At 41.6% G+C, this 12163-nt stretch overlaps 1 protein-coding gene across 1 annotated transcript; it reads right to left on the bottom strand.

Moving 5' to 3' along the window:
- Positions 1-970: 970 nt before the first annotated feature.
- Positions 971-7875, bottom strand: PROK1 (prokineticin 1). Its single transcript, XM_028733833.2, has 3 exons — positions 7554-7875; positions 2955-3080; positions 971-2397 (listed from the first exon to the last, which is right to left on the bottom strand). Exons 1-3 carry the CDS (start codon positions 7623-7625, stop codon positions 2278-2280), a joined length of 318 nt encoding a protein of 105 aa, XP_028589666.1. The 5' UTR covers positions 7626-7875; the 3' UTR covers positions 971-2277.
- Between the last annotated feature and the right edge of the window lie 4288 nt (positions 7876-12163).

Below are 12163 nucleotides of genomic sequence, written 5' to 3' on the forward strand. Positions count from 1 at the left end.
TTAAATGAGTCAAAACACATTAGTTACCAACTTTATCTTAGAGAATAAACAAAGAATGAAACGAGCTCTTGTGCGGTAGGTCACCTTTTCTACAAAGCAACCTTTTTTGGATGTTGTACGTGGCAAGTATGAATTCATTTAGCAGGCCATCACCTCTTGCACAAACCTCTCATTGTCTGGCACATGGAGGGGGGTTCATTGCATGATATTTTAAAGGTGCAAAGTTGTCGCATTCAAAATGATAACGTGAAGAACACCACTATTATTCACATTTTACAGATGGGGAGCCAAGTGAAAAATGGAGACTTGCCCAAGGACAAGGTGGAACGTGAACCCAGGCTTGCCAGAGGGATAGACAACAGGGATATCTATAGGCCACAAACATAGGCACATGGGCCATTTACCTGCTCCTTAGACTTCTGTGTAAGAGACTAGTTCAATCTCAGCCCCATATTGCAGACAGGGCTGATAGCAGGGCCAACCAGCACAGCAGTAGACAAATTCATAGAGGACAAGGCTACCCATGGCTACTAGCCATGATGGTCATATTCTACGGCCACTGACAGACACCGCATGCCTCCAAATACCTGTTGCTCAGAATTGCAGGTGGGAAAAGTGCTCAATTCCTGCTTGCAGGCTTCCTGCAAGCATCTGGTTGGCCATTGAGAGAACAGGATGTTGGACTAGATGGGCCATTTGACCTGATCCTGCAGGGTCTTCTTCCCATAGTGCATTCGCACAATTTTCTTTTTGTCCTATTGGTGAAACAGGTTTCTGAAGCTGTACAAAAACAGTAAAACCTATTTATCAGTGGCAAAAGTAGGAGAATTGTCTATGTCATGAGAAGTGGCCTCTTTTTCAAGCATCTATGAAAAGGCTTTGAACTTCTGCCTCCAGCCAAAGAGTTCCCAAAACAACACCACAATTTCACAATGAGACAGAAGTTCCATACATATATAATATTATGAACAACTGCAGGAAAATAATTCAAAATACAATACAGCACACTTGATGGTTAAAAAAAGAAATGTACACATTACAGAGAAACATTCCATATTATATGGCATATTCAGGCCCTGTTATTCTGGGCTTCAATCCACAGTCAAAGCAATGTACTTGAGGCTGCGATTTGGATATACACATCTTCAGCAGTGAGCCTGCTAGGAATTCACGCTCAGCCCATTTTTCAATAGATGTACACATTGTCAAATTGAGTCAAGATAAAAAGCAAGGCTTTCCTCTTGATTCCAGTGAGAACTAGCTGTGTGGAATGCAGGTGTGGTCAGTCCTTGTGGCAATCATATCACTTGTCTTTCTCTTTCCCTCCAGCTGTCCCCCCTGAGGAATGTTTCAAGGTTTTATTTATTTATTTTAAGGATTGGCTTCTTATTTTAATATTTTTTAAAATAATCTGTGAGGTGGTATCTACATAAACAGGAAAACCAATTCCACTGGCTGAGTTCCTGAGGGTGGAGGTGGAAGAGTGTTTAAGGGAAGAAGTAAAAGTCTGTCCAGAGCATATTGAAGCCTGGAAACTGGTACTGGAAGAATACAGCACTCTCTCTCTCCCCCTCTCCCTCTGTGTGTGTGTCAGTAGAGGGGTGCATGTCAACTGCAGAGCTCACCCAATAGCAAACAAACTTATAATACTTATTCAGGCCTTAATAATGAAAATTGGGGCAGGGCCAAACTAGATGGGACTTTGAACTTTCAAGATTTAATAGTAGTCATGGATGAGGAGGAAGAAGAAATATAACCAAGACCACAGTACTAGGGGAACGTATCTACAGGTTTTGTCCTACGGGGCAGCTGGCAGTTGCAGAGGGGATTTTATTGGGGAAAATCTATAGGGGGAAAGGTTTGAACCTCCCATATTGCAATCCTGATTTGATTTTCACACACACACACACACGCTCAGGGTGGCATGTGAAAACCTTTAAAAACCAGTGGCTGAGGCTCTTGGGGGATGTAGTCTGAAACATGTGTAGGGTTGGAGAGTCTGCTCTAGACAAGCACAACTGATCAACAGCCTTTTTAGGATGGAGTGCAAACAGCAATTCCCCAAACTTATTTCAATTAATCAATTATATTATAAAATCTCCCCTGATTCATTTGTGAGCACAATTCTTGGGTGTTGATGAATCACTGACTCCATTAATGTCAATGGACAATGCTTGTGTAAATGGACACTGAATTGTTCTCGTGGGATGTCAAAGACATAAGGATGTGTTTAATATGCACTGCAGATTAGGAAGGACTATGCAGCTTTCCTTTCCATTAAAAGTCCATGCTCTTGAAGTCTATTGAACATCGGTATCGACCATCAATGAATTTGGAGCATATGAAGTTTGGCAAACATGGACAGGTATGATGTTGCCGTTTTCCAAAGAAAGGGACCTTTCAGAGAAAACACAAAATGAAGAATGTTAATAATATGCTGTCAGTGGAACCCAAGGTAAATGCTTTAGAACAGAGCTGGGCAGACTTGTGGAATCTACTTTGTGTTTTTGCTAGAACTCCCAGGTCCACAGCCAGATCTGGTTCAAGAGGTGGAAGCAATTAACTATTGCATCCCAAAAGCTATTCACTGGAGTAAACTGCAAATATGAGTACAAATAGACATCTACAAATACTACAAGTTGGACTCTAATACTAGACAGCAGACATGTACAAAGATCAGACAGAAAGCAACCGCATCAGATGTATCATGTCCCTCTCCTTCTGTCCCTCTTCTGTCTCCACTCTGTCCTTGCCTCCATGCCTGAAGACAAGCAGACAGACAAGCCAACCACTGCTCAGAGACATTCCACACCCCTTCAGGCATGGCAGCACCCTGTCTAAATGGGCTCCCCTCCATCTGACCAACTCTGTTTAAAAAAAAAGTGCATCAGCAGTCATTAAGAACATTAAAAACAAAGGATGTTGGTTTGTGGGCCGTGGCCACTTGCAAATACCTTATGACTGATGGGGTGGCATTCATCTCCCTCTTGCCCTAATGGCGTGCACATCCGGAGCCCCCGGAGCCACAAGCTGATGGCGCAGCATGTCCCAACTCCACACTGGAGGTCCCTTTCACAGGCCTAGAAGAAAGATGCACCACAGTAGTATGAATTAGCAACATGGAGGAAACTACTATTCCTGGCAGCAAACTGACTTGTCTGGAGGTGCAATTGTATCTAGGAAATTTAAAGGTGCCCGTCTCTGGTGAAGAGCTTTTTAGGATAGAAAGAAAACCATTATGTCTCGGAGACATTGCGGAGTAGGAAGAGTAGCCATGTTGGTGGTGATTATAGGGGCACAGGTTTTTGTGTAAGCAGTAGAAACATTTAGACAAGGCTGGCACCAAGGGTAAGGGACTTTCTGATAAAGTGTCTCCCAGTGTGCCTTCTCCAGCAGCTCCTCTCCTGAAGGCAACAGCATTGCAGCAATCTGTGGTGGGTGCCTGTGAGCTGCCCATTGTTTCTCTTTTCCCCAGCATGTAGCATCTCTCTGTGGCATTGTGGGAACATCCAGAAAGCGGCTAGGATTGTTGCTGTCATATTAACATGGAGGAGCTGAAGGATGCTCACAAATTTATCTGGGCAGCTGATTTTCAGAAGGACAGTCCACAGGGCATTACGATTTACAGTGCCGAAGGCCTTAGTCAGGTCAATAAATGCCATATACAGGGGTTGGTTTTGCTCTCTGCATTTTTATTGATGCAATCGAGTGGTGAAAATCATATCCACTGTCCCCCTAGAAGGTCTAAAACCATTTTGGGATTCAGGAAGAGTAGCCTCAGATATTGTTATGAGACAGTTTGCTAAGAATTTTGCTGACTGCAGCTAATAAAGAGATGCCTCAATAGTTTCTGCAATCCATTCTATCACCTTTTTAAAAGAGATTGATAATTTTGGCATCCATAAAATCTGCTGGGATCTTCCCCCCCCCCCTCGATTTTTTCAATGAGCTTGTGAAGTTGTGTAAGTTCAATTCCTCACACTTTGAAGACTTTGGCAGGTATCCCATCAGGTACACAACTCTCCCAGATTTGGAGATACTGCAAGCTCATCTCTAATTTGCCTTTGGTGCAGCTCTTCCTAAATATTTTTCTCTCCACTCTGCAATCCCACCTGACTACTCCTCATTTGTTTTTCTTTTTCTATTGGAGCATGAAAAATCTGATGAATTGGTTACACTGGACTGTATTTGGTATCCCATTGGCACAACGGTTTCCACTTGTGTAATGGGAACTCCCTTCCCGCCCCCCGCCCCCCAGTGTCTGCCCTACACTTCCCCAGAGGGTTGGGGAAACATCTAGAAAAGCTCTAGGGGGCATGTGGGGAAGGAGTGGAGGAGAGACTCAGTGCTACATTGGATTCCACCCTCTGAAAGGTGGGGTGGACATAATGGATCCTGCCATTGAGTACTCCATTGGATAATATGTCATAAGATCCCTTCTAGCTATAACCTTGCATAATTTTTTTTTTAAATGGTTATTGGTTTATAGATGTAGCCCTAAAGTGGGTTGATCTTTTTAAAACATCTACTTCCACTGTCATTCAAAAACCATCTGACTCACTCACACAGCTGTGACAATTTAAATAGATAAAAGTCAGGACAAATACGTAATAATGCAATTTGCTGCATCTGTTAAAATTCAAATAGTTTAAATTAAGTAAAGATGAGGAAAATAAGTATCAGTCTTATTCAAGGAAATGCCACACAAATAAAAATCAAGTTCTGCCAAGCTTATTCATGAGACATCACGTTGAAGCCAAGAGAATTATTTAAGGAACAGGAAGTAACCCATCAATAATGAAACTACCACAACCCAGTTATTAGAATATGAAGTTTGACAGTTTCATCCTTGTTTGAGATGGGGGGCTGGGAAAGACGACTGTGATGGAGTGTTGACGAAACAGTTGTACTTGACACTTGACTTTGAATTAATCTGAATTCTGCTTGTTTTAGACCTATATAGAATAGCATTTATGAAATTATTTAAAAGCATTTATATCACAAATGTCATCATCAATCTTTATTACGGTCCAGAGACCCAACAAATCATTACAAAACAATACACAGTTCATACAGCCTACCTCCAGGTTAAACAAGCATTTTGTTTAGAATATAGGGCTCATTTGATCTTGCAACCACTGATAAAAACTTTGCCACTGCTAATGTTCTAACATTTGTCTGGTCTTCCAGTAGGAACCTGACATAGTGAGCCTCTGATTTTCCCGGGAAAGGTACCAGCAAGGGTAGTATCAGTTCAGCCCTGGCTTGCTCATATTTTGCACAATGCAACAAAATATGTTTTATGGAATCGATGTCTTAAGCACACGAGCAAAGTCTGTCCTGGTAGGGAACTCCTCTCAACCTGCCATCCAACACTGCAGAAGGAAAGACATTTAGTCTGGCTTTGGTGAAAAGCCTTCGGTAGTTTGGTACTGTCAGGTTTTTAATGTAAGGTGTTAACTTAAAGACATACCCATATTGAACTCCTACTGCCAGCGGGCTACAGACTGCGTGTGATCGTGATTTATATCACAAAAAATTCCATGCCACATCTAAATAAGTGCTCCGTATCATTGGAAGCAACTTTATTTTTCACAGAAGAATACTGTTTTTTTCTCAAAAGAACAGGCTACTCCAAACTGTGTAATATTTTTGTCCATTGAAGAAGTGGAAGTCCTTGCATCAGCTGATGAGACTCCTTAGACGAATCCCACTGATAGTTACACATTTTTGTAAAGCAGTTTCCCATAATATGGTGCTTTTATACACTATTTTCACATATATGCATTGAAATGCTTGGGTGGTTACCCTGCCTAGTTTCCATGCTGTGCTCTTACATCAATTTTAGCACAAGCTGACTTGAGCCTTAGAAAGCCACCTTATTAATGCTTTGTTCTAAAGAGATTTCCCAGCAGCTTCATAGGAGGCTGCCTTATATTGCATCAGACCATTGCTCTATCTAGCTTAGTATTCTCAACACTGGCTGGCATCTGCTCTCTGGAATTACAGGCAGAGATTTCTCCCAAGCCATATCTGGAGATGCTGGGGATTGAACCTGCAACCATCTGCATGCAAAGCAGACAATCTACCATTGACCTACAGCCCTTCTCCAACCACAAACAGGATTTTGCCTTAGAACTGATGTAGAAATCAGCTGCTGTGTGGAAATAGCTGCTCACGCAAGTGCTCTTCTCACATGAGTAGTGTACCATGCAATACTGAGACTTATGAATCATCTCTGGGGCTACCTTTGCCATTTTTCTAAACACAGAATAAACTGCTGCAATCTTCTATAAAGGCCTTAATTAACACATGGAGGAATTAATTAGGTGTTAAAATATACTTTAAATATAAATTTTGCACCAGCTCTGGTAATAATAGGCATTTTAAGCTACTTTAAGTTGTAAAACAGCAGCTTTGGGGGGGGGGAGAGCTTTCTCATCATTTTGTGTAGGAAATTCTATATTGGAAATAAACAAGTTGGGCGGAATCAGTAATACTGAGTGGCAAAAACTATGTATCCAATGTTAGTTCTACTTCAAGTAGACCTACTGAAAGTAATGGACATAACTTAATTTTGATAGGTTTGCTCTGAATTGATTTAGTGTGATTCCACCCACTATCAAGGAAGAAAAACATTTCAATAATTAAGGTTGTGTTTATAGTGAACATTTAGAGAACTATTCTGCATCGCAGACAAAAAAAACAATTCTTACTATTCAGTATTGCTAGTCAAATTCAGCATTGTTGTTTTTAAAAATTAAGATGGAAAAATAATTTGATATTAATTTAGCTTGCACACTAAACTCTTGAACCATTACATAAATGGGTTAGGGTCACATTTTAATTCCCCACCCTCCTCTGTGATCACAAATATTTTTCAACCCCCCCCCCAAAAAAAACTTCAATATTTGCACCCAGTTCCATGATTACAGCAAGCCTTAAATAATTAAAATATATTGTGTAACTCTTGTCCATTTCTTTTGTTGTTTGATTTCTTTTGTTGTCATTTTGCAGGGTGAGATCCCCCCCCTTTTCAATCCTGAAGTTGCATTAAATGAATGTATGTCCTTAATAAAGGGTAAAGTAACAATTTTACTGTCATATTAAAAAATGAAAGCCATCCCTTCATTTCTTCCACCCTGGCTCTAAACATATTAACATGTAAATCACAGTCCACTTCTTTCAGTCAGGCTTGCCCCATCAACTTTACCAATGCAGTGGTTAGACATAAGTAGTGGAGCCCAAATCTGAATTAAGCATGGCCATTTATATCAGCTGACAATAGAAGGTAACACAGCTTTCTAATTGCTACTGTAAGTATTGCCGTGACCTTAAATGATAGCAATTCTAGTTTTTAAAATGCAAATTTGGGGCTTCTGCCAAGAAGACCTTTGCTCTGGAGAACAGGCTTCTAGTTTGCTTCTGACCCACACTTGCCAAAATCATGCTCCCATCTTCCTAGCAAATGGGGCACAAGTTCCCACACATCCCAGCCAGACCTTCTGCCACAATTAGAATCAGACGAGCGAAGTAGAAAGAAAAGAACTTACCCCTGTGATTACTGCACACTCATACAAGGTTATCAACAGAAAGATGCACATGATTTGGATAGTTATTTTCATGGTGCTTGAAAGAATAAGGAGATCCTTGTCTTTTTCCTCCTCTTCACAGCCTCTCTTTCATGTCACGGCTGCACTGTGGTGTTGCGAGTCCCTCTTCTCCCTCCTGCCTTGTTAGGTTCTCAACGAGAGCTGATCACACCCCTCTCTCCTGCCTCTCTATTTAACATCTTCTCAGCCCCTTTCAATCTCTTTTACTGATGTGAGACTTGCTATGATGATCCCTGATACCACAGACAAGGCTCGTATCCATAACATAGCAAAACAGGAGGAGGACGATGATGACAGCAGTCTGGGGGCTTTGAAAGATTTATTGCACGTGGAATTTAATCACACGTCATTTTTAAGATTGCTTTATTTTTAATGTAATGTTGGTGGATTTACAAGACGTTGAAGTCCTGTGGCTTTAATTATCCATTTGTATTAATTTACCAATTTATTATCACTTATTATCATTACCTTTAGATCTCAAAGGGTCCTCCAAGGAGTTTAAGGTGGCAAACATTTGCCATCACGACAACCCTGTGAGGTAGGTTAGGCTGAGAGACAGTGACTGGCCCAAGGTCACCCACTGAACTGACTGAGTAGGGATTTGAACACTGGTTTCCCAGTTCCTACTCTGACACCCTATCCATTACATTACAGTGGATCACCAGTGTTATGTCCATATGTACACCTTTAGGCCTTTGGAAAGAAGTGGGTGGAATATAAACTAGAAGTACATGGTCTCCTCAGAGACAACAGTGGTTAGATCGCACTAATTGATGCAGAGTAGCTGAGTTGGCATAAGCAGTGGGTTACACCACCATAGCTAAAGCTTGAGAACTCTGTACCTGGAAAGAGAATCTCAGCCTTCTAGTCCTATCCAACAAGTAAAAGACAAATTCTCTTCTGCAGGCATAGGCAAACTTGGCCCTCCAGATGTTTTGAGACCACAATTCCCATCATCCCTGACCACTGGTCCTGTTAGCTAGGGAGTTGTAGTCCCAAAATATCTGGAGGGCCGAGTTTGCCTATGCCTGCTCTACTGAGACCAGCACATGGTTAGAAGCACAGAAATCTACCTTATACCAGGTCCTAGCCCATAGATGTTGACTCTAGAAATGGCTTCCTTGGATCTCAAGCGGAGGGATTTTACATCGCTGTCTACCCGATTCTTTTAACTGGAGATGTCCAGAGCTATATCTGAGGCCTTCTGCATACAGAGGTGCAACAAATCAGGGCTAGGCTAAGACATTTTGCTGCCTGATGTGAAGGGCAAGATGATGGCACCCTTCCCCCATTTCTGCTGCATTAGCAGTTGAACTTCAACATTAGTTATGAACAGCCAATGAGGACAAAATGGGGCACATGAGTTCTGAGCACATGTTAATTTATACATAGAGATTCAAATTCAGAAATAAACACTAGAATCTAACTGGAAATGCACTGCATCTCAGCACAGTGGGAAAGACTGGGACCAGGGGGCTTTTGATGTGTATTTGCTGTCCAGGTGCTGACTTATGATGGGCAACTTCAAGGCCCCTGAAGCTCTCCCATCTGATGCCTCTTTCACATGAAGTTGGACACAGCCCTTCAAAGAGAGAGCTGTTGTTTCTAAAGTAGGGACACATGGCCACTCTGGCCCGTGTTTTGATCCCTTGGAGTTCTGTTAGAGATCTGTGACTTAGAGAGCAGGATAGGTTCCACTAACCCACCTCTTTCAATCTCCATTCTAAAAGGGTGCTTTGATCGAGCAGCATCACCCCTCCTTCTGCTGGGGAAACAAATGTTTCCAAGACATCCTCCTGAAATATTATTCTCAGAGAAGTGAGGCTTCACTTGTGAGAAACAATGGTCTCCTTAGGGGACCTCTTCCTTGCAAAATATTCATGAATTCAGGATTTTTCAGAGTGCTACTAATTTGGATGGCCTGGTTACAGTATCTAGTGTGGCCAGCAAATCTCAAGGGAGAACATGAACTGGGTTCAGAGCACATGCAATTTCTGTGCTTTACTGTCATTGTTGCAACAAACAATGCAAACTTAGTGCCCCACTACCAACAAGTAGCAGTGGGCTGAGAGGGGTCCCTTCCTTCTTAACTTACCTAGGTAGTTTGCAGGCTGCTTCCCTCTTATAGAAGTGCAGCTAGGAAAGAAGAATGGACGAGAAAACGGTGAACACCTCCCACCCACCCCAAGCAGCTGATGGCAAAGGCAGAAATTAGCAGAGAAAGGGCAATCGCCTGCACCCAGTTAAACTTTGGGTCATTAAATGTGTCTGCATTCACCATGAACACCATGAATGTTTTGGGGGGTGGTTGTTGCTAATTATCAGAATTGCAGCTGCAGTCCAAACTAAAATTGCTCATCTGAAATTACTATTTCCATTGGGAGGAAATCCCATATTGGGAGGAAATGCCCTTTTGGCACCAATGCAAACAGCCATTTTAAAGTTATATTTTGCCTTTCTATCTGCTGTGATTCTGATAGTTTTCAGGGAGCCTTCCCCAGGTGCAGTGTTTACATTTTTAAAAAAAGTATCTTTGATGCATCTTTGTATTAAATGCATTTGATGTTACATCTAATTTGGCCCTAATTGTGAGAAGCACTTTATATGCCTGAGGTGAGGGTCACTGCTGTCTGAGATAAGAAGGGGAGCTCATGCTCACCTGAGCAACTTTCTTAAATTAAAGTGCCTTTCATGGTATTTGTGGATAGTCACTAAGCTAACAGTAGAAGTTGCCTCCCATTTAATAAGCAGAAGTCACAACTCAATGCTGTAACGGCCCCTCCAGAATGGAGTTTTGTTTTGCTGGTGTTTTCTGCAGCATATCATGTCATCTGGAGGGGCACCCCTGCACTGTGATGCAACCAAAGTGGGACAAGAAAATCCTGGCACATTTTTAGTAAAAAAAAGCTGCAGGATTTTAGCAGGACATTATGGGACATGCAGTGATTGGCAATGAAGCAGTATGTTCACCCCAAAACCTTTGCAGGCAGTATTGAAAGCACAATGCTGTATAACAGCCCTGATACCATAAGGTGCATAAATCATCATGACTGCACAGTAAAGAGGATGTATCAAGGGACCTCAAAGTATCGATCAGCAGCAAGCAAAACAACAGCATCTTCTCATGGCAAATGAACATGGCACACATGCCAAGAGCAAGATAAATGTGAAAAAAGAGCAGCCATCCACAGGGTTCCAAGGTCCGATTGCAGAATAACATGCAAAGTATGGCTTGACTATGTGCAAGGGCATTGCAGGCGCAAATTAGTTAACTGTGGAGAGAAATGTTTCCGTTTTATTATAAGTCATTTGTGAGTACCCACCTATCTGCTTAAGTCAGAATAGGTAATAAATAAACCACTGATGTATTTATATTGCAGCATCCTGATGAGTCAGGAATTAGAATTAGAATTATAAGCCAGGAGCCCCTAGACTCCTCCTATTAATCTTCCTGGCATTTGCCTTAGGATGACATTTATTTTCAACTAACCTTACTTGCTTTTTGCCAGCACTGAATCCTCCAGTGTGATCCTGGATCTGCAGAGGCTGCTGCTGCTGCTGCTATAGTTCTTCTCATTCTTCTCATTCCCACCTTCACCATAATCATTGACAACAATCCTGTCTTTCTATTGCATTAGGCTCTATCTTTTTCATAACCAGTGGCCACCATTTATACCCACCTACACCAAGAGATGCGCTTAATTTTCAGCACATATGATTGTCTTTCTCATTCTTTTCTTCCTCCTCTCTTTTTCTTGTCTTTCCCTCCATCAACTTTCTCCTCCATCCCAGCTCTGTCCTCTGAAAGAGGAGACTTGGCCCGCAACAGGCTACTTTAGCTTTAAAATGTGTTATGAAAAATGTTGGTTGGAAATTAAAAAGGATCTAGAAATTTGGTCAAGACTGAAACTTTCCTTGTTAGGTAGAATTGCAGCTATAAAGATGAATGTATTGCCGAAAATGTTATTTTTGTTCCAAACCCTACAGATCGTGGACAGAGTGGAATGTTTCGGAAAATGGCAGAAGGAAATATCTAAGTTTGTCTGGCAGGGCAAAAAGCCTCGAATAAAGTTTAAAATACTAACTGACTCGAAAGAAAGAGGAGGGTTTGCCCTGCCGGACTTGAGGTTATATTATGAAGCTGCAGCCTTCTGCTGGCTGAAGGATTGGTTCTTGCTAGAAAACACTGATGTCCTAGATCTGGAAGATTTCGATAATGCTTTTGGTTGGCATGCATATTTATGGTATGACAAGGTTAAAGTTCACAAATTGTTCAAAAACCATATTGTCAGAAAAGCAATTTTTGCAGTCTGGATGAAATATAAAGACTTATTAGAGAGTAAAACCCCGAGGTGGCTATCACCGATGGAGGCCAAGGCTCGAAAAAGGCCCAATATGGAGGCCTTTTGGCCGAAATATTGGGAAATAATCGAAAAAATTGGAGACAATTGGAAGCTGCAGAGCCAGGACAAACTAAAAAATAAGGTGAGAGACTGGTTACATTATGCTCAAATTCAAGAGGTTTTTAAAATGGATAAAAAAGTTGGTTT

Source organism: Podarcis muralis, chromosome 5 (genome assembly GCF_964188315.1).
Source record: "Podarcis muralis chromosome 5, rPodMur119.hap1.1, whole genome shotgun sequence".
Taxonomy (NCBI): Eukaryota; Metazoa; Chordata; class Lepidosauria; order Squamata; family Lacertidae; genus Podarcis; species Podarcis muralis.